At 45.1% G+C, this 24,812-nt stretch overlaps 1 protein-coding gene and 1 long non-coding RNA gene across 3 annotated transcripts; one reads left to right on the forward strand and one right to left on the reverse strand.

The window, feature by feature from the left end:
• Nucleotides 1-13,209: 13,209 nt before the first annotated feature.
• LOC134481541 (uncharacterized) lies at nucleotides 13,210-15,631 on the reverse strand. Of its 2 annotated transcripts, none has more exons than XR_010057131.1 (2): nucleotides 15,208-15,611; nucleotides 13,210-13,432 (listed from the first exon to the last, which is right to left on the reverse strand). It is a non-coding gene; the product is annotated as an uncharacterized LOC134481541 (long non-coding RNA). The 2 variants fall into 2 exon arrangements; XR_010057132.1 differs by lacking the exon at nucleotides 13,210-13,432 and adding an exon at nucleotides 14,453-14,618 and having other exon boundaries at nucleotides 15,208-15,631.
• Nucleotides 15,632-15,978: 347 nt separating this feature from the next.
• On the forward strand, nucleotides 15,979-19,148 carry Ddx3 (DEAD-box helicase 3). Its single transcript, NM_001108858.1, has one exon. The coding sequence runs from the start codon at nucleotides 16,405-16,407 to the stop codon at nucleotides 18,382-18,384; it is 1,980 nt and encodes a 659-aa protein (NP_001102328.1). The 5' UTR covers nucleotides 15,979-16,404; the 3' UTR covers nucleotides 18,385-19,148.
• Nucleotides 19,149-24,812: the final 5,664 nt, after the last annotated feature.

The following is a 24,812-nucleotide window of genomic DNA, read 5'->3' on the forward strand; positions in this document are numbered from 1 at the left end:
TTTGTTAGTAAGTTGGTATGTTCAGGTTAGGGAATTAAACTGAATTACTTTCAGTGCCCAGGATTCTTAATTGCCAATCACAGAAGTCTCCTCTTGCCCACTCCATAATTTACCATAATTACATGTTTATTTAGTTACTCAATGCTTCTTGTGCCTTGAAGGAGGCAGCAGTACAAGCAACATTGAAATGTACAGTAAAGGCAAAGGGGTTCCCCGGGGCTCAGATGCAACTCTGAGAAATATCCAGGACTCTGTCGAGCACCCAGGAAGGTGCTTTAAAGCTGTCTCTCAGACGAAAGGATCCATTAATACAGAAAGGTGAATGTTTAAATTATAGCACAAGAATTTGACAGCAAAGAAAAGTAAAGGAACTGCCCATTAACCTGCTTACCACTAATGGCTGTGACTACGTAGTAACTGCACTTTTGAAAAATGTAGGGCTATGTTCTTAGTCATTCCTCTGCGTCCTCCATGTTTGATCAAGGTCAGGAAAGAGAAAGAGAACTGAGAGACAGGAAGCTGGAATCCTTGGCAGACTAGCTTCCTAGGAGAGAGGAGAAACCCCAATCATGTAGAGAACACTGTTGCATATCTTCTCTCCAACAAGCAAGAACATTTGATCCCCTAACGTTCATTTTGAAGAGGGAGGAGATGGGGACTGAGGAGATTCTATGATAACCTTGACCATGGGGTCCTCATTTGAACATTTTAATAAGCAGAACGAGATTCCAAGCAGTGACAAGAGAACAGGAATGGACGTGGGACAAACAGGTACAGTGTTCAGTGCAGGGCTGGAGACAAGAGAGGGCTCCTTTAAGGATCCAGCAGTTACTTTGTGCTGACCTCAACCCAAGAGAACTTGATCTGTAGAGTGCAATTAATCTGGACAAGAAGACAAGGAGACTGAGTCTGGTAACTCCATGTAGAGGCCTGAGACCTTGGTGCTGTCTTCATAAAGCTGGGACTTCAGTGCCGGGGAATAGAGGAGCTGAAATTGTGTCTGATAACCACAGTTGGGCGAAAAACAAAGACTGGATAGGACCGGAGAAGGAAAAACCAGAGCATGCTCAGTGGGAACCTGCTAAGAGATCAGGTAAAGCAACCGAGGTTAAGTAAATGTATTTAAATTCAGACTTTGTGATCTTGGAGGTGGGACGCATACCTTAATGGTCAGACAGTATTGAGGAGTGAAAATCTGTCTGTCTTCACTGGAAAGGATGGCTGGAGTAAGCAGGAAGTAAGATTTGTTCAACTTATCAGGTACCAAGGCCTTGCATGGGTTCAAGGAGTTGACCCAACTGGGGAATGAAGAAAAGACAAACAGCCACAAGGACACACAGAAAGGCTGAGATCAGGCACGCTGGGCTCTCCGATGGAGAAGCGGCAGCACCCTGTAAGCTCAGTGTGTCTATTCTGTGCAGTTGAGCAGACAGATGGGGTCATTACACAGAGCTGGAGAAGGAGGCAGGGTTTATGGTACACAATGGACCAGTGGGACAGGCTTACCTAGTCTCAGTAGAGCAGTCCCTGGAGGGCACCGATCTCCAGGCTATAAATATCCAAAGGGAGGAGGCTATGGTGGACATTTGCTGCACATAAACCCTGAGGAAGATGTTGCCATCCCTCTCAGACACAGGGGCCAGGGAATCAGTGTGTTGCCATTTCCCCATGTGTCTGAGGCTAGCTTCCGTGGCATGGCCACACTTGCGAGAACAACACACATCACTCAGGATTTCACACTCTAGAGCTTCTCCCACTGTATACAATTAGGCCCTTAACGTTTCTACCTCTTATTTATACCACACATGTACAGTTCTACAGAAAAAAATTGAGCTATTGTATCACAGAATGATATGGGCTTTGGCCCTTTTTCCTTCTTGTTAGACCTATGATGAGATACTATGATGAGATGTTGATATTCTTGCCCAATCACATCATCACGTATTGACATATACTATCCTTATATACCACAGTAACATGAGGTGTACATCATATAGTAGGCAGGGTGTCTGTCCACTCACAAACTAACCACATCCCAGTGTTCCTCACATCATCAACAACGCTCTGAGAACAGAATCTCTGCCTTACCTTTGTACTTGTGTGCGTGTGTGTGTGTGTGCGTGTGTGGTATGTGTCAGGCATGGGTGGATACCAAGGGAGAAGGAAATGCCAGTTTTTATTAGATGCCTGGTATGATTGCGTACCACGTATCCTGAATTAAACTTGTGGAGGTCTCAGTACAAAATGAGAACTGAGCCTTTTCTTTAGCAGGGCATGGGGAGAGGGCATAAAGAGTCACTAGAAAAAGTGACGAGGGTTTTGCATCCAGGAGTGACATCCAGAGTGCTTAAACGCCCTTCATGAAGAAATGGTGCACCATCGGACTATATGCCTATTCGGAATGCGGCCTTTTCCTCCTCAGTGCCTGGCACAGCACATTTTACAGAGTGCACTTGAGAGTAGCTTTGATCGTCCATGAAGTCTGAGAAAAGATTAATGCTTATTTGCTAAATATTTCTTATAGAATTAATTTTTCAATCTTGTTCTTTATATTGCCACAGTCTGCATAACATGATTTAAAATTCTGGTCTCATGTGGCTAGTTCCAAAGTACAGTTTTGATTAATCAGAGAATTGGTTTAATCATTTGTTGCGAGGAATAATAAATCAGCACAGCTGAGGACTCCCCAGCTCTCTTGAACTAGGTCTGTTTTGACCTGCTTCTAAATATTTGACATACAGTGCCATGCTAGCAAGTTCAAATAGGGTTGAATTATGTATAAGCTCCGGAATGAAAACACAATGGTATGAAGATTAAGAAGCAGGGAAATATACAATCTGCATTAGATTGCTATTGTTTTCCTTAATGAAAGAATAGTCCAACACAGAATGGTTGTAACATGCCCAGGAGGCCAGAGTGGGCAAAAACAGCACCAGGATTCTCTTGCATCTTTAGAGTGAAACTAAGTATCTTATAAAGCTCAAAGAGAATTGTATCAAGTTCATGAAACTCTGGGCTATGGCCACCTCAGGTCAGTGTTTACTTACAAATATCTACCAAGGAGGAAGAACCAAGGCAATAAGAAATTACTGTGTCTCTAAAGTGTGTGTGCGCCTGTGTGTGTGTGTGTGTGTGTGTGTGTGTGTGTGTGTGTGTGTATGTGTGTGTGCCTGTGTGTTCATATGTGTGTGCCTGTGTATTCATGTGTGCGTAGTGTAAACATACTTCCAGGAAGAGAGGGAAAATGTGCCCACTCATGCACATACCTGGAATCCGGAGAAAGACGGTAGCAGGTGTCCTGATGTATACTCTGATTTATTTTCCTGAGACAGGGTCTAGGCTAGAAGTCAACATGCGCTGTGGACCATCCTGTCTTCACCCTTCACAGCAGCAGGTTTCTAGTCATGCATAGTTGTCCCCAGCTTCTTTTAATATGAGTGCTGGGGATTTGAATTCAGGTCTTTGTGCTTGTGGAAACGCACATATAACCACTGAGCCGTCTCTCCAGTCCCCAGATTACAGCTCATTGTCCTCAGAATTACCAAACTAGAGGCACAGGTGGCGTACCTCCCAAAGCAAGCCAAGATGAAGGGCTGAGGTGCAACATCACAAAGTATGTAGCAGATATCTGATGCTCTAAATAACAAAGCTGGCAGAAGCAAACAAAACATGGTTCCTAATCCACCTCTCAATTGTGGGGGAATTAAGGCAGATAGTTGGAGTTCCTTGGGAAGTGAGGACAAGGAACTCTTATATCAAAAAATTTCCACAGTCAGACTCTGGTGTTTTGCAGCAAAAATGAATGCCAACGTGACACTAAAAATCATGGATCGAGCTAGGCACGGTAGTATATGCAGTTGATCCCAGCACTTGAGAGGCAGAGGCAGGCAGATCTCTGAGTTCGAAGCCAGTCTGGTCTACAGAGTGAGTTTCACGACAGAGAAATCCTGTCTCGCAACCCAACCCAAACAACAACAAAAATCATGGATCGTTTTGCCGAGACTTTTATTGCTCGTGATGGGTGGAGTTTGAAGGAAGAGAGAACAGAAATGGGTGCCTAGCATGAGAAATACGGGTTCCCTAGTTATATCCCAGGCATGAAAGAGAGCATTCAAGAAACACTTCTGACTCATCTTTCCCTAGCACATTCCCAGAAAAATATCAAGTCCTGCTGAATGGGATCAAATACAGAGCTGGTGGTTCTGAACTGGCCTGGGTTCAGTACTGCCCCCTAGAGGGTATTTTACGTATTATAGTGTCTCTAGAAGCAGGCAAGGGTGCCGGTAGGGTGGAGGGATGCTTCTGGCTTTTAGAGATCAGCTTTGGAGCCAGTCCTTCAAGCCACAGACCTTTGACTGGGCTGGATTTCTCCAGCACCCAGCACAGATATCGTTGAACGACTAGCACAGTAAATGAATGAATGGATGGATGAATGAATGAATGAGAAAAACAAGGGTGTGTATACAGACACTGCTGGATGGAATGGACAGATTTTATTTTAGCTTATTATACTTTGTTACACACGCAGTCTGAATAAGATTTATGAAAGTAGAATTTAGAGAAGCCAGAAACTTTCAAAGGGACAGAGCACCATGTTTTTAAAGGCCTTTCAGATTTTCTTTTTCTTTAAAGATTCATTGCATTTTGATTTTGTTTGTTTGTTTGGGGATTTTTGTTTGTCCTGGGTTCAGTTTTTTTTGTTTTTTTTTGTTTTTGTTTTTGTTTTTTGCTTTTGGTGTTGACAATGAGAATAGCCAAGGAAATCGTTACCTTAGGAAAATTAAGAAGCCGAGTCTTTCCTTCCAATTTGTTTTTTGTTAATTGATGGACATCAGAATTTCTTCTACATCCCTAGACAGAAATGTGTTCAGAACCTTAAAAGCCACTCAAGAGGAATCTGGATTGGAAACTCATTCTCCGAGTGTGGTTGTGTCCTTTTCGACACCACAGCTGTTCCACAGCACGAGGCTAAATTAAGTTTGAGTGCTATGAAATAGAAGGCAGCTATTAGAATTTTTAAAAAATATGACCGGCATCCAATGTTTTAATCAGACAATTTGCCAATCACTCGTCATTGTGTAGTCCAGCCATCCGCCGGATGGCTGACTCTGTTGTCCTGTCTGCTGCGCTCTGCCCCTCCTCCCCCTCCCCCTTCCCCTTCTCCTCCTCTCTCTTCCTTCTCTCTAGTAACCCAGGCCTTTATTTCTCTTTGGACCCTTCCTCAGAGCCCAATAAGAAGAGCTTTAATCCAAGGAGATCTAGATGATCAAGAAAAATTAAGCTTTCTGTAGCAGCAAAATCATAAGAAATGTGGACAAAATGACTCTTCGCATCACAGACTTTGTTTACTAGTGGGTAATTAATTCCGTACATATGCTGGGAACATCTGTCGCAGTGACCTGCCATCGGATCTGCGAAATGACTGCTGTGCAGCTTCCCCTCAGGTCATTAGAGGCGCTCAGAGAGGAAGGGAGGCTCCTCCGTTTTTGTTTCTTGCTGCTGCTCCCAGCCCAGGTAACATTCTCTGGAGCCCAGACTCCCCCCAATGTGAGCTTCTCACCGTGAGATGGCCTCCTGGCTGCTCACTGTGTCACCTCCCGGTCTCTCCCAGTCAGGTGCGGATGCAGAGTTCATAAGCAGCTACCACAGATTGAGGAAGGGAAAGTTCCTGGTGAATATGAAAGAACTGAAGACCAGCTGAATGGGATCTAATACAGACCTGCGGGGGTCCCACTCAGAGACACCCCATGTAACATGGGGCAGGGGAGCTGCCGCAGAGGTGGAAGGTACCACCCGCAAGAGACCTGGTCCTGACAGCAAGCAATGGCATAGAAGGGAGGGAAGGGCTTGGTGGCAACAGGACACTCCATTGTCTGGTACCTTGGAGGTTCAAGGGCAGGGATGGAGAGGTTTGTGAAAAGTTGAGCCTCTCTTCAGGTCTTTGTCCCTTTTAGAGGAAGGGACAGTGAGTGACCATTGGCTTAGCACCTTCGATGAGTGTCCCACTCCTATGACGCTGTGCTCCTACTCCCCCACCCACCCAGGGGTTACTTTTAGGAGCTCACAAGCAAATGGAGATGTGAATGCAGCAAGCTCATGGGGTGTTTGGTTTGCTGGTCACTGGTGTTTCTTTGTGACTTTCACAATCTGACAAGTCATTTACATTTATTTGGCTATGTCTCCATTCGACACTCGCTGAGCTCGCACTATGACCGGGCAAGCGCCTCAGTGACCTGTGGTCTGTCTAGTCCCTGGCATTGGCAGGATGTCATGGCACAGGAGGGACATGCTCAGTGTTTCTGGGATGGGTGAAGTGGGAGCATGGTGCTGTCACTGTGCTGACCTTGAGATGGTCCGTAAGAACCAATGCATGAGTCTTGAGGAATGTGTGTGACTTGGCTGAGAAGCAGTGCGATTCAGAGCATGGATTCGCCTTTCCTGGGTTTACATCCATGGCTCTGAGATCTGTTCGTAGCGCCTGCCCCATAAGCTTGCTGCGAGGCTTCCAAAAGTTTGTGTTAGGAAAATGCTTAGACATTTCCTAGCATATTGTTGTGCTACGAAGTTTTCAGGACTAAAGAAAAAAAACTAAAGTGAACCAGGGGATGGTAAGCTGTGGTGTATCCAGAACCAAAGGCTGGTTCCAGGCCAGTTGTGTGTGCTGTGCATATTGTCTGGTGTTCTCTGGAAGTTAGTCCTGAAAACCTAGAGAAATCACTGTGGGGGCATCTTCATTCCTATTTAATCCTGTTTTGCACTTACAAACGGCTGATGGAGTCTCTGTAGACACACCTCAGCCTGTCCCCAGGGTGCCACTTCTTGCCCAACCCTATTTCTGTCTGCCTACATTTCCCTCTTGTGCTCTGTCAGCTTGATTTGCCACCAGTCTTGGTTGGAGAACATGGTTGGCCATGCCTGTTTGTAAAGCCCTAAGTGACAGCAGGGGTTAGTCAGCTTCTGTGGTCTTTGTTCCTGGCCTCCTGTGTCTCATAGCAACAAAGCCAGCTGGGCTTCATCCTCTTCTGACCCAATGGCCACCTCAACCCTCAAACCATTCACAACTCAAACACACACATCTCTACACCTGCCACCACCTAGACCGATATCCAGTCGACTCTGAACCTTGGGGATGACAGTCTCAAAAACTAGAAGTAACTCAGGGAACTATGAATGTCTTTGTGTAAGAGGGTAAGGCGATCAGTCAGCAGTATTAAAGATTAGAAAAATCGGCATGAGGAAGTTAAAAAAAGAAAAACACAAAGGGCAGAACAAGAATTGATAGGACATCAAGGACAGATAAGGGGACATTTCAAGAATAAGAATGTGGTGTCCAACACCAAAACTGTTCTGAGATTGTGCTTGAGAGTTTGAATTCTGTGATAAGATGTTCTGTGATGGCTGTCCTTTCAAAGAGCAGGGGAAGAGGGAGGCAACTTCCCAATGGCTAAGACATGTATGGATGCTCAAGAGGAGGTGGGAGCTGGAGCTGTTGATCGTTCTGGAAGCCCCAGAGTGACCCACGCCGTCAGCCATTTGGGGAGTGGGATTTCCACCAGAGAGATGTGCAGATACATCTGGGATGAGAAGGGAATTCCTCCAGGAAAGAAGAACCAAGAAAGGAAGGAAGGGAAAGAAAGATGAGACACCACCCAGAAGAAGAAAGGGCTGGCTTAGCTATGCCACAAAGGAAGGGCCTAAATTAAGGAAGTATTTTCAGGACCAAAATGGTGAAGAAGAAAGAGAAGGCTTTGGTCATTTGTCTGCTGAGTTGGTGTTTTGAACCCTCAAGGAACATCTACAAGCAATATCAAAAGAGATCTGTGGAGAACTTTTTACCATCCTGTCACCTTCTGGGACATATTTTGTGCTACTGTCTAAGATGGTTACTCACATTGTTTGATGAAGGAGAAATCATCTCATCCCTGTAATAAAGTGCAAATTGCAGTAAGTCCAGTGTTCTCTCTCCCCCTCCTCTGTGCATCTGTTTGGGTTAATATTGTGCTTTAATTTAAAAACATTTCACTGAAGCCCAGAAAAATGCCTCAGCATGTAAAGGCTACTGAACCCTGAAGACTAGAGCTCCATCCCTGGGATCCACAGGGTAGAAGGAGAGAACTGACTCCAGTCAGGTTGCACAAATCTATGATCCAAAGCTTGATTGCATATACGTGTGTAAACACACACACACACACACACACACACACACACCAAATAAGCAAATGGGATACAAAATTTAAGAATGAGCAATACTTCAATAGCAAGAATGTGCTAACAATTGTGTGAACCTTCAGGAACTGCTTTTGTTTGCTGGTAGAAGGCCAATGCCAAAAGGGTAACAGTCACAGAAAGTTGCGGTGACTATGGAGCTCTTTCTTAACTGGTTGCTGTATTAATGAACGCCCCCCAGCCCTGAAAACATTTTCTGAGGTTTGATAGCACTGACAATTACTACCAACCATACCTGGGGCACAGCAAATGTCAGAAAACCATTTAAGTAGGAGGCATTTGTGCATACTACAGGATCAGCTTGTGTTTTGAATGATCACTTCTGTATGAAATACACACTTAATCTCTATTTAAATCTGTACGTGGTAACCCATTCACTGGAAAAGGAACCCAGGGCTCAGAGATATGAAGTGATAGAATTGAAACCACAGAGTTGGGGTTGTAAAATGATGAAAGCTGATTTTGTGCAGACCTCCAACATAGTCCCCTCAGACTGTGGTAGGCAGTAATGGCTTGGGCTGTTTTGTTGCCTGGGTCCTGGACTGCCCGCTGCCTGACCCTACTTGTCCTTGGTGGTTGGTGATGAAATGGGGCGACAGAATCAGTTGCATATTCTCCTGGGAGCAGGTGAGAAGCACCACAGCAATCTCTCTGAACACTGTGCAAGCTCCTTTAATACCCTCCACTACTGCCCCATTGGTCCCCAGAAAGCATCCCTTCTAAACAGCAGTTACTGATTGGCTGGCATTGTCTGTGCTAGCAATCCTTGGTCTCTCAGGCGGTCCTCATTTAGGTCCTCCTGCTGGAGATGCCTTTGTGGCTGCGTGGCCCCCCTGGCATTTATGCAGGGGTAGGCCACAGTTGGTCCTCCTACACTGTTCATTATCTTGGATGCTTGAAATCTTGAAGAAGCTGATGGACCAGTCTGGTGAGCACCATGACAGAGGCAGTCTCCCTGCAGCTTTACTCACTAGCCTGCTTACATAGGAAACGTCAGCAAGTTCTCCTTCTGATCATTAGGAGATTCTGAGTGTTGAGTATATTTTAAATGACTTACCCAGTAACGAAGCAGCAGCTACTACTCTGAATTAAAATAGCTACGACATGGTTGTAGGCTTAATTGTTTTTTTCACAACCTAGTTTATTGAAGGTTTTTAAACATTTTAACCTCCCTTCTAGACCACCACTCACCAGACGTAGTAGAAAGGAAAGGTTAAGAGGACAGAGGAGGATGTGGACCTGGTTAGAAATGGTTCTTCTGGGTGATTCCAATCTTTGTTATCAGGAGATCTGCAGTTCAGCCCACATGAATCAGCAAAGCGAGCTCCACCCAATGGAAGACAAAATTCATGGACCAACAACAGCAGCTCCATCCACAAGAAACAACCAGGCTCTGCCAATCAGCCTGAGCAGTACTTTGGTGTGTTTTTATGATGTAATGACAGGCGATGACCAGCAAAGAAGGGAAGAAAAATCAATGCCACAGCATCCTTAGTGAAGACCAGCGTCAGCAAAGCCCAGTGAAGATCAGCAAAGAGTGGCAAGGAGAATCAATGCTGGGGTGGTGTCCACTGTCTGCTGGGCTGTACTCACACCAGTGTCTGCTGGGCTGTACTCACACCAGTGTCTGCTGGGCTGTACTCGCACCACTGTCTGCTGGGCTGTACTCGCACCACTGTCTGCTGGGCTGTACTCACACCACTGTCTGCTGGGTTGTACTCACACCAGTGTCTGCTGGGTTGTACTCACACCAGTGTCTGCTGGGCTGTACTCACACCAGTGTCTGCTGGGCTGTACTCACACCACTGTCTGCTGGGCTGTACTCACACCAGTGTCTGCTGGGCTGTACTCACACCACTGTCTGCTGGGCTGTACTCATACCAGTGTCTGCTGGGCTGTACTCACACCAGTGTCTGCTGGGCTGTACTCACACCACTGTCTGCTGGGCTGTACTCACACCACTGTCTGCTGGGTTGTACTCACACCAGTGTCTGCTGGGCTGTACTCACACCAGTGTCTGCTGGGCTGTACTCACATCACTGTCTGCTGGGTTGTACTCACACCAGTGTCTGCTGGGCTGTACTCACACCAGTGTCTGCTGGGCTGTACTCACACCACTGTCTGCTGGGATGTACTCACACCAGTGTCTGCTTGGCTGTATTCACACCACTGTCTGCTGGGCTGTACTCACACCACTGTCTGCTGGGCTGTACTCACACCACTGTCTGCTGGGCTGTACTCACACCACTGTCTGCTGGGATGTACTCACACCAGTGTCTGCTGGGTTGTACTCACACCAGTGTCTGCTGGGATGTACTCACACCAGTGTCTGCTGGGCTGTACTCATACCAGTGTCTGCTGGGCTGTACTCACACCAGTGTCTGCTGGGTTATACTCACACCACTGTCTGCTGGGCTGTACTCACACCACTGTCTGCTGGGCTGTACTCACACCACTGTCTGCTGGGCTGTACTCACACCACTGTCTGCTGGGCTGTACTCGCACCAGTGTCTGCTGGGCTGTACTCACACCAGTGTCTGCTGGGCTGTACTCACACCAGTGTCTGCTGGGTTATACTCACACCACTGTCTGCTGGGATGTACTCACACCAGTGTCTGCTGGGCTGTATTCACACCAGTGTCTGCTGGGCTGTACTCACACCAGTGTCTGCTGGGCTGTACTCACAGCACTGTCTGCTGGGCTATACTCACACTCTTTCCAAAGAGCTTGTGTCTTCTCAAGTGTCCGCTCCAGCAAAACATCATGTGTCCTTTTTCCAGGCAGCTTCCAGAAAAAAACACCATGTGTCTGTTCTCAGCAAAACATCCTCTCATAAGACAGTTTCCATGTCTTACAGCACAACTGAGTCTCCAAAGAAACCAGAAATTTCCACTTCACATATTCCTACTAGAATTTTCCCACAAGTCTGATTTGGATGCGTATGTGATGTGATGTAATGTATGTAGTGTAATGTAGTGAGTAATGCAGGCCCCACTAGCAGAGGGACTTTGCTGTTGGTTCATGGTAGGAGACAATGTGTGTATGTGTCTGTCCCATTACTATGCTAAAGTCTTGAGCAGTTCCTGGCATGTGGAGCTAGATGTTCCTGGAATACGTTATTATGGAGTCATGTGATGGTTTTTATCCTTAAACAAGTCACTCATGTGCCTTCTGTATGACGAATCACAGAGACCGGTATTTAATGTAAACTGACCTTGTGTTACTTTACATAAACCCCACTTAGCAAATGATCTACTACACTGCAGTGCCTAAGCAACCCAAACTTCATCAGAGATTTAAGAATACAAGTCATCATCATCATCATCATCAACAACAAAGAAGCAAACAAGCAGAAAACCAGAGCTTGGCAAAGCCTGTGACGTCTTAGACCCCCGCTACTTCCTTCGTGCGCCGGACATCTGTGTTCTAGTTGAGAATTCCTACTCAGATCCTTGTCACTGCATCTCATGCACTGGAGCACACTCTCCTTATGGGATTCTTCTGTTCAGTTCTTAGGTATTTGTACAGCATAGGCAACAATCTTCAGGGAACCACATCTTAAATGTCCCTATGCACACACACACACACACACCAGGGTATATATAATCTATATATAATATAGAATGGTATGTAATCTTATTTATATATCATCCTTATATATGTATAACCTTATATATTGTCCTATTTTATAATCTTACATGTAATCCTATATTGCATATCTGATTATCTCTATATTATAGATATACTAAATCGTGGACATTCACAAAGGACATTCCATACATAAGGACTCCACTGTGTGTGTGTGTGCGTGTGCACAAGCCCACACAATATACACATCAGACACCTTACATATAGTCTACAGAAGTTTGAACCATTAACATAAAAGGGGATAGTATGGGGCTACAGAATGAAATACTTTGTTATTTATGCAAACTACTGTCAATTGGCTCACCTGAGAATAATTTTTAAATCTTCATGTTTTTTTTTCTTTCTCTGCTTAGATATGAAGTATTTTTACAGATTCCCTTACTTGATATGTATATGTAACTGTACATAGATGTGCCACATGTGCTACCAGAAGACCTAGGAAACCCTATAACTGGAGCTTATAGGGTTGTGAGGTTGTGAGCCCCCATGTGGGTGCTGAGAATTGAACCCAGATCCTGTGTAAGAACAGCTCTTAACCCTTGAGCTATCTCTCCAGCCCTTAGATCTAAATTTGTGACAAGTAAATTTTTTCTTAAAGAATTCTTTCACAAGTTCCCACAACTCTCTTCCTGTGTTTCATGGTCCTGAATTCAGTGAAAATTGTTTTCCCCACTTTGTGTGGAAACAAGGGAAGAAGAGTGGAATGGAAAGAACTGGATTACAAAGAGAAAGAACTGTTCTCAGCATCCTGCTGTGCCTTCCAAACTCTGGGTACTGTGAGAAACACACACACCCTATGCAGATGTAGTCCTCATGATAAATCACTTTTTAATCAGTCATAATTTTGCATTAAGTGCTGAATAAGTGCCCTTTGTTTCATACTTAAGCTGTCAGTGGTGAACATCAGGAGGGCAGACTAGTGCCTATCATTAAGCAGAGAAAAATCAATACCATTTTTAATTAAAGGAAGGCACAGCCAGGCTTGAAGACAAGCAAATCTCCTTGTCAGAGCATCTCCCCTTAAACTTCAGAAGTTCAGTTCAGAAGTTGAGAGCCAAATGTAGGGAGTGACTCCAATTCCTTAGGGGTGGGTGTGGGTAGGCGGTAGGGATGTGGGGTGGGGTGTGAGGGTAGGGGTGGGGGCGGATCCAGACAGGGAAGCAAATGAAGCAGAGGAGAAAACCAGGCCAGGTGCATGCTTTATACTTTGTCCTAGAGAAGACCTTAAGGTAGATCCTGACTTATACTATAGAGGTAAGGTTTTTTTTTTTTTTTTTTTTTTTTTTTTTTTTTTTTTTTTATTTGTAGATTAAGAAAGAGTTGAAGCCAAACCCATTTTATTATCTTATCTCTCACATTTTATTATGGTTTAAAACCCAGAACATGGTATGTTTTTATGATTCCTTCCTTTCAGATTGTATTTTCCAGCTTGGGTTTTTCTTATTTGTAGTGCAAGAGTCCAGCAAGATGAACTCAGGTTGTTTTATAACCTAATGACGGAAATTCCACTCCATCTTTTATATATTCAAAGGGAGGGGCATAGCAAAACATGGAATTGCTGAAAAAAAAAAAAAGAGAGCTATTCTTGAAAGCTATCTACCTGAAATTCCACACCAGCATTTATTTGGAGGGAGACTTTAAAAATTAGAGTAGGATCAATATAAGGCAAAACATTTACCCAAATCCCTGACCATGACATAAATATGAGCCTAGGAGTACCAGAAAGACTAGAAAGGAAGCTCTTTAACTAGTGAAGGTTCCCAGCCCTAATGTTAGTAGAGATTCAAGGACATTCAGAAATAAGTTACTCATCTCACCTAGTTACCTCAAAGACCCTCTCCTCTCCCTAAGTTCAAAGTTTTTTTAAGCACTATACCCAGTTCCTAGTTGTTACTATTTCCTTCTTGTAACAGCTCTGCTCCAGCTGCCAGGAAAGGGTTCCCCAAAGCAAGTGTAACATTTCTGCTCTGGCAGAAGATTTCCCAGCCAAAGCTAGGCTGGAGCAGAAGTGTTACAGCTCTGCTCCCAGAAGTATCCTGGCAATCAGGAATCAAAGAAGGAAGACTGCAGTCACACCACACAACAAACCTCACAGACTTATTGGGAGGAAAACCTCAGGAGGGTGGATGACTCTGCTTGGGAGAGCAGCGACAAGGAACTGAGCAGAAGGCAGTGGGGTCTCTTGGGCAAGGGGGCAGCTTTCAAGGATAGAGATTTCCAAGGTGAGGATTGGTAGGATTTCAATTCTTGACCTTAAGAGAGTTCAGGGATTGGCGGGCGGCGTGGGGGTGGGGGTGGGGGTGGGGGTGGGGCGTCCTATCAGGGACTGTTGGGTTTTTGTGCTCAGGAGTAGGTGAGTTTCTGGAGTAAGCTCGTGGATTTTGGTGGGATTCTGTTTCTGGGCCCTGGTCTCCCGGTTGAGGTTAAGTCAGGGTCAGGGTGTTTTACGTTTTGGCCTTTATCCCACACTTCTTATGGTGAACAGTTTTGACTAAATCTGGTTTAGTAGCCCATGCTGGTGTCAGTTGGGAGTCTCTGTGTTCTCAGTAACTTTAAACATACATTTTAAAATAGCATAAAGATACAAAGGACCTAACGGTTCATGTAATTCAGAGGTTCAAAGGTCAGACAGACTTGAGAGTTAATGAGATCAAGGAATCACTTTTTTGTCTAAGTTTTTGATCTCTGCTCTCCTGGGTATACTGGCTTCATTTTTTTCAGCTGTCCATTGTGGTGTTAAAGATCTGAAAAGAAACCATGAAAACAAACATCCTTCATCTACTCTTTTCTGTTCCCCATACATCATATTCAATATATAGTGTCATATTAGTTATTTTTGCCTAAATTCTAAATAGGGCAGAAGCAAGATGTACAAGTCTATTATGAAATAAACCAATAATGATCTTTTCTGTTGCAGTTATTAAACCGCTTTAAAGGTGTGTGTGTGTGTGTGTGTGTGTGTGTGTGTGTCTGTGTGTGTGCGTGCGTGCTTGCTTGCTTTTTTTGTATGTGCACTGCTTGGGTACAGGTGTCACAAGGGGGCATCACATTCCTCTGGAGCTAACATTATCAGCAGTTGTGAGCCACCAGATGTGGGTGCTGGGAAACTAAGTCTCCCTCTCCAAGAGCTGCAAGTGCTCTTAAGCACTGAGCCATCTTTCCAGATCATAAATATCTTGCACAAAACCGAGTAGCCCACATTTCAAACATACCATTCCTTAGACCTCCAAGGGAACCCATGGTCAAATCTACATCTTTTAAACAGTATTTGGCCCAAATCACCCATTTTGGAGTTATTTCGCGATACACAAGCCCTCTCTCCTTGCCCCATACCAAGCAGGATGCCCAGGCTGTTTCGTTTATGCAGAGCAGGAGTCCCCCCAGGGAGATGCAAAGCTGGTGGCATCAGGAGTAGGGCCCACTTCAAGTCGCTGATCTGGGGTGAATCCCACTCAGGTTGGATCTGAGGACTTAAGGGCTCTGAATACCCGGCCCTACAAGATGCAGGGCAGCTGGCTTCTGTGTGTCATTTACTCTGTGGAACCAGTGTTACCACTGGTACGTCAGCGCCCTTTCCATGGTTTCCAAGCGGGGTCTGGGCAACTCTGGGGAGCCCTCCTCCACCTGGTCAACAGGTTGGAGCTTTCTGTCCTTACTTGGTCTTAAGGAAAACACGTTCTTCACGCCCATTTGCCTCCCCCAACCCCACCCTGGCTTCCAACCGCCCCTTTCCCCCACCCCACCCCCCATTCAGAACACTGTATTCAAGCAACCGTTTCCTACTGCACAAAATGGCCACTCCACGGGACACCTGTGGCCACGTGACCCGCTGCCCTCTTGGTTTTGGGCCTCTTTCCGCCTAACTCCGATTTCAGAAAGGCTGTGCCCGAAGAAAGCAAGGGCTAACCAAACCGGAGAACTCCCACAGCCTGGAAACTACGGGAAAAGGTGGAGCGCTGGAGAGAGCGGAAGGACAAAACCCAAAACAGAACAAAAACACAAACGCCACAGTGAGCAGCCGGAGAGCCAAGGGGCCTACAGCAACTTTCAAGGCCTCACTGCTAGAGGGCAGAGTTCTCGCGAGATCTTGAGAGCTTCTAAAGCACGGGTAATCGCGGAGAAGAGGGGAGGGTGAAGTTCAAGCGAAAACAGGACAGCGGTCGATCAGTGTTCTGGACTCCGGGCTGCCGTGCACATCCAACTCCATTATGAACTCAATCGATCGCTGTTCCACCACCGCTGTAAGTCTGAGAGGGCGGCGGGCCCTGTGACCGCATCGCGGGCGATGGCGCTCCGGGTCTGACCAGGAAGTCTCGCGAGATTAGAAATCGGCGCACAGGAGCGGGGGCAGAAGCCATAGCGTTAGCTGGAGAGAGGCCGTGAGAGGGACCAGAGGCCGGTGGCGCCGGCAGAGCAGACTTTGGGGAATCAGGTCGCCCACCAGAAGCACCGTTCTCCCCCCAGAGGACCTCTGTGGTGAAACCATAGCTCAGCAGAGGTAAACCCCAGAGTTCTCCGTACTCTTCAGGGATGAGTCATGTGGCAGAGGAAGATGAGCTTGGGCTGGACCAGCAGTTGGCTGGCCTAGACCTGACGTCTCCAGACAGCCAGAGCGGGGCAAGCACAGCCAGCAAAGGGCGCTACATCCCTCCTCACCTGCGGAACAGGGAGGCTACGAAAGCGTCCTACGACAAAGACAGCTCACGGTGGAGTAAAGACAAGGATGCCTACAGCAGCTTTGGTTCCCGCAGTGACACGAGAGCCAAGTCGAGTTTCTTCAGCGACCGCGGAAGTGGCTCCAGAGGAAGGTTTGATGACCGCGGGCGGAGTGACTATGAGGGCGTTGGCAGCCGTGGAGGTAGAAGTGGCTTTGGCAAATTTGAGCGGGGCGGGAACAGTCGCTGGTGTGACAAAGCAGACGAGGATGACTGGTCTAAACCACTCCCACCAAGCGAACGCTTGGAACAGGAGCTCTTTTCTGGAGGCAATACTGGGATTAACTTTGAGAAATATGATGACATTCCAGTTGAAGCGACAGGGAATAACTGCCCTCCACATATTGAAAGTTTCAGCGACGTCGAGATGGGAGAAATTATTATGGGAAACATCGAGCTCACTCGTTATACACGCCCAACTCCGGTACAAAAGCATGCTATTCCTATTATCAAGGAGAAAAGAGACTTGATGGCTTGTGCTCAAACAGGGTCTGGAAAAACGGCAGCTTTTCTTCTACCTATCTTGAGTCAGATCTATACAGATGGTCCAGGTGAGGCTTTGAGGGCCATGAAGGAGAATGGAAAGTATGGGCGTCGCAAACAGTATCCGATCTCCTTGGTTTTGGCTCCGACCAGAGAATTGGCAGTGCAGATCTATGAGGAGGCCAGGAAATTCTCATACCGATCTCGAGTTCGACCTTGTGTGGTTTATGGTGGAGCTGATATTGGGCAGCAGATTCGAGACTTGGAACGTGGCTGTCACTTGTTAGTAGCTACTCCAGGACGGCTAGTGGACATGATGGAGAGAGGAAAGATCGGACTGGACTTCTGCAAATACTTGGTGTTAGACGAAGCGGATCGAATGTTGGACATGGGCTTTGAGCCTCAGATACGAAGAATAGTTGAACAAGACACCATGCCTCCAAAAGGTGTCCGTCACACTATGATGTTTAGCGCTACTTTTCCTAAGGAAATACAGATGCTGGCTCGGGATTTCTTGGATGAATATATCTTTCTGGCCGTAGGAAGAGTCGGATCTACTTCTGAGAACATCACACAGAAAGTTGTGTGGGTGGAAGAAGCAGACAAGCGGTCATTTCTGCTTGACCTCCTGAATGCGACAGGCAAGGATTCCCTGATATTGGTGTTCGTGGAAACCAAAAAGGGTGCAGATTCTCTGGAGGATTTCTTATACCATGAAGGATATGCTTGTACCAGTATTCATGGAGACCGATCTCAGCGAGATAGGGAAGAGGCCCTTCACCAATTCCGATCAGGAAAAAGTCCAATTCTCGTGGCTACAGCAGTAGCAGCAAGAGGACTGGATATTTCCAATGTGAAACATGTCATCAATTTCGACTTGCCTAGTGACATCGAAGAATATGTGCATCGAATTGGCCGTACAGGTCGTGTTGGAAACCTTGGCCTTGCCACCTCATTCTTCAACGAGAGGAACATAAATATTACCAAAGATTTATTGGATCTTCTTGTTGAAGCAAAACAAGAAGTGCCATCTTGGCTAGAAAACATGGCTTTTGAACATCATTACAAGGGTGGCAGTCGTGGACGGTCCAAGAGCAGATTTAGTGGAGGATTTGGTGCTAGAGACTATCGACAAAGTAGCGGTGCCAGCAGTTCCAGCTTCAGCAGTGGCCGTGCTAGCAACAGTCGCAGTGGTGGAGGCAGCCATGGCAGCAGCAGAGGGTTTGGTGGAGGTAGCTATGGAGGCTTTTACAATAGTGATGGATATGGAGGAAATTATAGCTCCCAGGGGGTTGACTGGTGGGGTAACTGAGCCAGCTTTGCCATAGGTCACTCTATCAAATACAGAAACCACCACATGCAACTTTGCCAGACTATACCTTGTATAGCTTCAAGAACTCACAGCACATTGCCGCCCGTGATTCCCCTCTGAATACGTTTTAAGGGAGCTTAAAGTGAGAAGAAGAAAGGGACAATCCAGAAGCCCCGTTCAGAAGGTGGTTTAAAGACTTGATTGTTGTAGTTTGGATTAACTCTCCTCTTACTCCCCCATCCTACTCTGCATTTATAACTTCATGAGTAAGGATCATTTGTTTGTTAATGTGCTGTACCTTACTTTAGACAACTTTTATTCTGATGTCCCGTTGGCTCAGTAATGCTTAAGATATCAAATTTTTTTAACAAAATAAATTTTCTGAACTTGGGCTAAGAAAACGAAGAAAGGGACAGGTATTTATTATGGGAATGGGACTGTCCTTAAGTATTCCTTAGGTACTCTGAGAAAGGCAGGGGTGAGGCCCAGGATGAAGGATGGCATTTCGGAAATGTATAACAGCCCAGGGGTTCAAGAGTAGTTATGGTTGAAATACCTGTTTAAGTGTACAGTTCTAGTTGCTAAACTTAGCACGACCAGGAAATGCAATGGCATTTTTATTTTCCTGTGTACTTTAATCCTTTGTTAGTAGTCATCCTCAGTGAAATGTAGTGGCAGCCTTTGGGAGTCACTAGTCAGTATTCATGCTTAGTACCGTGACATAGAGGATCTAAACAGCTCCAAATAAATGGTATCAAGAAACCATAGAAGAAATGGTCTATATTCTTTAATGCAAGCAGGTTTTGAAAAACCATGGATATTGAGTAGAGAATTACTTTTTCTTATGATGGGAGGTGTGAAGATAGCCAAGGATGTGATATTTGAAACTAAAGAATACAGAGAAATAGTTCCTCAACTTGAGTAGGCATTGATGGAATTTCCATGTATAATGACGGAACAGTAAACAAATGTGTACTTGTTCTCATTCGCTACCCATTTGTTGTAGAACGTCATCAATAAACCACTACATCTCACATGGGATCATGGTTTTTTGTTTTTGTTTTTTTGAGACAGGTCCTCATGTTACCCATGGATAGTTTCTAACTAGTTATGTATCTGAAACTGGCCCTGAAATTCCTCCTGTCTCCCAAGTGCATATACCACCACACTTGGTGAGATGAATTTTTAAAATCGCATTGTTTATATAGTCACCTTCTCCAATATTTTTCTCAGGTCTTGTATGTCCTAGTACATCCTATCAATTTACTGTCTCTGGAATACCTAGATAATAATTAGTTGACTGCTATGGAATAGATACCTACCATCATTGGTCAATGAGTGGGTTACATCATTTATATAAGCTCAGAAACATGTAGATTATATATATACACACACACACACACATATATATATATATATATGTGTGTGTGTGTGTGTGTATATGCGTGTATATATAGTTTAAATACAAATAGGTAGATATGTTATAGATTGGCTCACAAAAATTTTTCCTGTAAGAAAAATAATTGTCACAGCCAATCCATTATTTTATCAGTGGTCCAACCCAAGAATTCTAAACAGATTGACTCTGACCCTCAAATTATAATTGCCCATAAAATTAACAAAAATTCTTGGTGGCCTCTGTCAATACTGTCTAGTCATCCACAAGCCCTCATGTCTCCCTTCGTTTACTCCTTTCCAGTTATCTCTACTATAACTTCCTGAGTTCTACTTTGTGACCCTATTCATACACCACTCTGATCAAAGTTCAGTTTTCTCCGCGAAACTAGCTTTAAAAGTTGTAGTCCCAACAGTCAAGATAAAAAATGTGTTGTTTATGCCTGTTTTCTTGAAGTTGCAGTTCTCATTTTGTTTTTAAGGTTTTTTTAAAAGTATTATTATTCTATATTCCCTTTCCAGTTGTCCTTTGCAACTGCACAGAGTTCATAGTCTCTGTGGATTAGATGGCATTCCACAATGTTAAACTTCAAGTACTAGTCATTTCAGACCATACCAGTAATGATTTCCTAGTATTTTAAATCTTTAAGCCCAGTTTGACAGTACTCTGGAAGCTTGAAAAGCACAGGAAAAGATATGAAGACCCCTGACTGCTTTCTCATCTGACAGGACGCTCTTTGGGAGCAAGAGCCAGGTTATCCAGGACAATGTGACAAAACCTAAAAAGTCAGTGTCCCATATACCCAAGCATCCCTCTCCTTTCCCCATTATTAATATATTACCATGATTTCTAAGTTCATGAATGAGCCACCGGTCATACTTTGCTATTGGCTAATGTCCACACTGGTTACTGTCCCATTGGCTTTATCCTAGTGTCTATTCCGGCCCAGTCTAGGACACTATTTATTCAGTAAGTCACCTGAGGTTCCTCCCGACTGTGACAGTCTCTCAGACGTTTCTCATTTCTACTGACCTTGACAGGGTCTTATGGAGTGCTGGTTAGTACTTTGTTCTACAATTTAAAGTAGCTGGATTTTTTCTCCTTATGATTAGACTAGGTCCGTGGGTCTTTAGGGCATGATCCCAGAGGTAAAGTGTCATTTTTATCATGCCAAGGACACACACCAAAATTCTGAAGTATCAGACTTGATAAGGACCTGGATGAGGATAAGGCTGAGGTTGTAGGGCCTGGCAGGGTTACTCACTCCACTGTGTGTACTTGAATTTTTTTCCCCTTAACTTTTTTTTTTTCTTTTTTTTTGAGACATGGTCTTACCAGTCTGGCCTTGAACTTTCAGCCATCCCCACTCAGACTCAAAACTAGGAGTGCTGGTGTATATCATCACATCTGCCTTCTTTTCATATTGCCCTTCTAGAAATCCATCACCCTGTGTAGCCCACCTTTAAGGCATGGGGAGTTTATGCTTCTTCCCTTTTCTTCCTTTGCCAGGTGATTTTATCTAAATATGGAACAATGGATACGAAGGGATTTCATGTATGTTCTAAGTTACAGCGTTCTTGCTCAAAAGTTGTAAGAAATCCATGAAAGGATTTTTTAAATATGGAGATGGGTTATTTTTAAATGTAGAATTGTTAATAACTCTCCTGCAGCCACCTGCATCTCTCTCCTTGTTTTCTTTCCACACACACACAACCTCTTTTTTCCCATTTGTTTACCCTGACTCTACCGAGATAATTGTAGTTGGTTCAAGTGCCTGTGGGCCCAAGGCCCATCTGGAATTCATGCAACCCATTCACTTACAAATCAATTCTTAGAAACTGACCGTTAACTTTGTGCAGTTGCTAAGGGCAGCAAGAAAAGAGAAACTTTAAAAGCTTAAAAAATACTAAGGCAAAGCGCTGGTCCCTGGAACTATTTTAACTGGCTTTTAATCCCTTTTGTTTATATCCACATCCTGTTGCTTCCTGGACTCAAATGAGTGAGTGCCTCTTTATTTTCTGGTGTGTGTTATTTCAACTTCAATTGTATTTTTTTTTAGCTTTTTGTAGCAGTGGCAGATGCCCATGAGAAAGCATTTATAAAGAGGAAAAGTTTATTTTGGCTCATAGCTTAATTTTTATTTTGTGATTACTTGACCTTTTTGCTTCAGATCTGTGGCAATAAACCACATTATGTCAGGAGCCTGGCGGGGCGGGGGGGGGGGGGGGGACACTGTTCACCCCATGATGGCTGAGAAACAGCAAGGAAGCCTGGGTTCCCAATATTCCTTCTGTTCTAGTTTCGTTTCTGCTATTGTGATGAAATATCTTATCCAAAGCAACTTAGTAAAGAAGGAGTTTCCTTCAGTTTACATCATCATAGGGAAGTGAAGGCAGGACTTCAGCCTGCCACATCACATCCAGGGTTGAGCAGACATAAATGAAAGCTCACTTGCTTGTCCTCAAGTCCATTTCTCCGCCTAGACACAGTTCAGAGTTCCTGCCAGGGAATGGTGTCACAGTGGACTGGGTACTTTCATATCTGTTAACTTGAATCGTTCCCAAAGCAGACGTGCCCTAGGACTAATTTAATGCAGACAACCCCTATTGACCATCTTCCCAGTCATTTAGGTTGGGTCAAGATGCCAATGCTAATCATCACACACTACTGGGCCCTATCACTTCCCAGTAGTGCAACAGCCTAAGTAGTGCAGCCAACACGTCAATACATTCAAGATCAAAATAACAGCAGCCAGTAACTCCCTCAGCTCTTGCCCAATGTGCGTTGAGTTCTATCACAGCGTGTTCTGCCATCATGCCTTTCTGTAGTCTAATTCTCAGAACACATCACTTGCTATTGTAGTTTCCTTTTCTTGTGTAAAAGAATTACTTAGGTCACTTATTTGACGCTTACATTGTCCCTTCTAAATGTTAGTTACTCTCTATAGAAGGTATTGGCATGAGGTCCAGAAGTAGTGTGTGTGTGTGTGTGTGTGTGTGTGTGTGTGTGTGTGTGTGTGCTTGTGTGTGTGTGTGTGTGTTTTAAACAATTCTAAGGGATTCATGAGATTCAGACATAAGAAGCAAGGCTCTAAAAGTCAAGCGAGTCTCAATAGCTTGTGTCATTTTCCTTCCTCCCAGTCCTGTGTGCATAGCTATCATAAAACAAGACATTGACCTGGGAACTGAAAAGCAAAAGGCCTAACATGAATGTGGATAGATGTCATAAATTTATGCCTTGGGTCAACACAATTTACTCCTGCCTCCTCCTCTGGGACTCCCTTGCCCCCTAGTCTGGCTTCAGACAATGAATTTCCAGGGAGTTTTTGCCTTTTGATCGCCCCAGTGATCTAATGCAGTTGACCACTGGCAGAAGCGCTGTGAGGTGCAGAATAAACTAATGAAGGTAATTTGATTTGCGCTCCTCACCCACCCTTAAGATCTGCATGTCTTTATTGTATTAGTTTTCTAATGAGATTCCACAGCCCGCTCTCCTTAGGGAGACTGGAGCACTGGGCTGTGGGAGGGGCTCATCTCAGGAGGGTCCTCCCCATTTACATCCCTTCTTTAATGGGAATGGACCTGCCTGCCCTTGACTCACAGGCTCTGATGGACAGGAAGTCGGGGAATAGCTTCTGCAGCAGGGAAGTGGGCTTCTGTCACTTTCAGGGGAAGGAAAGTAGGTTCAAAGGTCAGTGCTTGGCTGAAAGGTTCACAGCACACCAAGCCGACCTCCCACTCTAATCATCCTGAGCTAATGGCAGCTTCCCGTGTGCCTCATTCTCAAGTACGAGCTCACGTATGCTCACATTCACCAGACACACACACACACACACACACACACACACACATCGAAACACCATCCACTGACGGGGCTGTCCAAAGCCCGTATACTCGTCTGTCGCACTGATGTGGTACTCTGAGTTTGAGAAGCCTGCCTGGCCAGGTGCCACCTGAGCAGGACATAAGTGTGCTTTATTTGGGGGAAGCCTACCGCCTCTTCTTACCCTATGTCCTTAACTCCCACCCCACCCCACACCCACTCCCCCATCTTGAGCCCTTTAAGCCTTTTCCCAAAGGCCCAGTCTTCTGTGTCTTGCCCCTGTGTGTGTCTATAAGGATTGTTGCCACCCCACTGACTTTCTGTCTATTTTCCACAGTGAAATATTTATGTCTCCCAAATGACATTGTACGCCTAGAGTGCAATGTGAAATTATTGTTTTCACCTCACAAGCTGCTTTTGCTTTCCAAGGTGTCTGTGGCAGCATATGCCTTTGAGCCAAACACTTGGGAGGTAGAGGCAGGCAGATGTCTGTGAGTTCAAAGCCCTCCAGTGAGTTCCAGGACAGCCAAGGAGGGTCTCTCTATAGAGAGACACTGTCTCAAATAAACAAACAAGCAGAAAGGTTGCTTTTAAGACTGGTCAAACATCGTTGCTAAATGCAGTGCATTTATTCACTTATACAGTTTAATGAATTATCTTAAAATCCACGTTGATGGGGGCACAAGCACATGTAGTTCACAAGTTTACTCCCACAATTAAAAAGGGCTCGGGGACGCTTTTAGACAATGGAAGAAGAAGCCTGCACGCTGTCCTCAGAACCAGCCAAGCCCGAGTCCCTGAAATCACGGAGGAAAGGGGAGGCCAGTGATTGGCATTCTGACGACTTTTCTAGGGGGGAAAAGGTAGTTTCTATCTAATCTAAGGTCTTTAAGAGGAATCTATCAGCTTTGGTTTGGCTCTCAGTGGACAGGTGTCTGTATCACGGAAACGCCATACATAATTCACCACCGGAGAGCCCCAGAACTTAGCAAGAAAACTAAATTACCTGTCACTTGTAGAAAAGGTGTTCCCCGCAGGTCAAGGTTGAAAGCTCTGGAGGACCCCAGCAAGGAAGAGCCCATCCATTCCTATTGAAATGTCAGGCCTGCTTCTCAGCGGCTGGCAGGCTTACTGTTTACACCTTGAATTTGCCTACTTGTATTGCAGGGGCCAATTAACACTCTCCCATTCTGACACCAGACTGGAAAGA

The sequence above is a fragment of the Rattus norvegicus genome, chromosome 13 (assembly GCF_036323735.1).
Source record: "Rattus norvegicus strain BN/NHsdMcwi chromosome 13, GRCr8, whole genome shotgun sequence".
Classification (NCBI taxonomy): domain Eukaryota; kingdom Metazoa; phylum Chordata; class Mammalia; order Rodentia; family Muridae; genus Rattus; species Rattus norvegicus.

Excerpts from the sequence above, each read along its gene's own strand:
- Ddx3 (NM_001108858.1), top strand. The coding sequence starts at position 16,405 with ATGAGTCATGTGGCAGAGGAAGATGAGCTTGGGCTGGACCAGCAGTTG.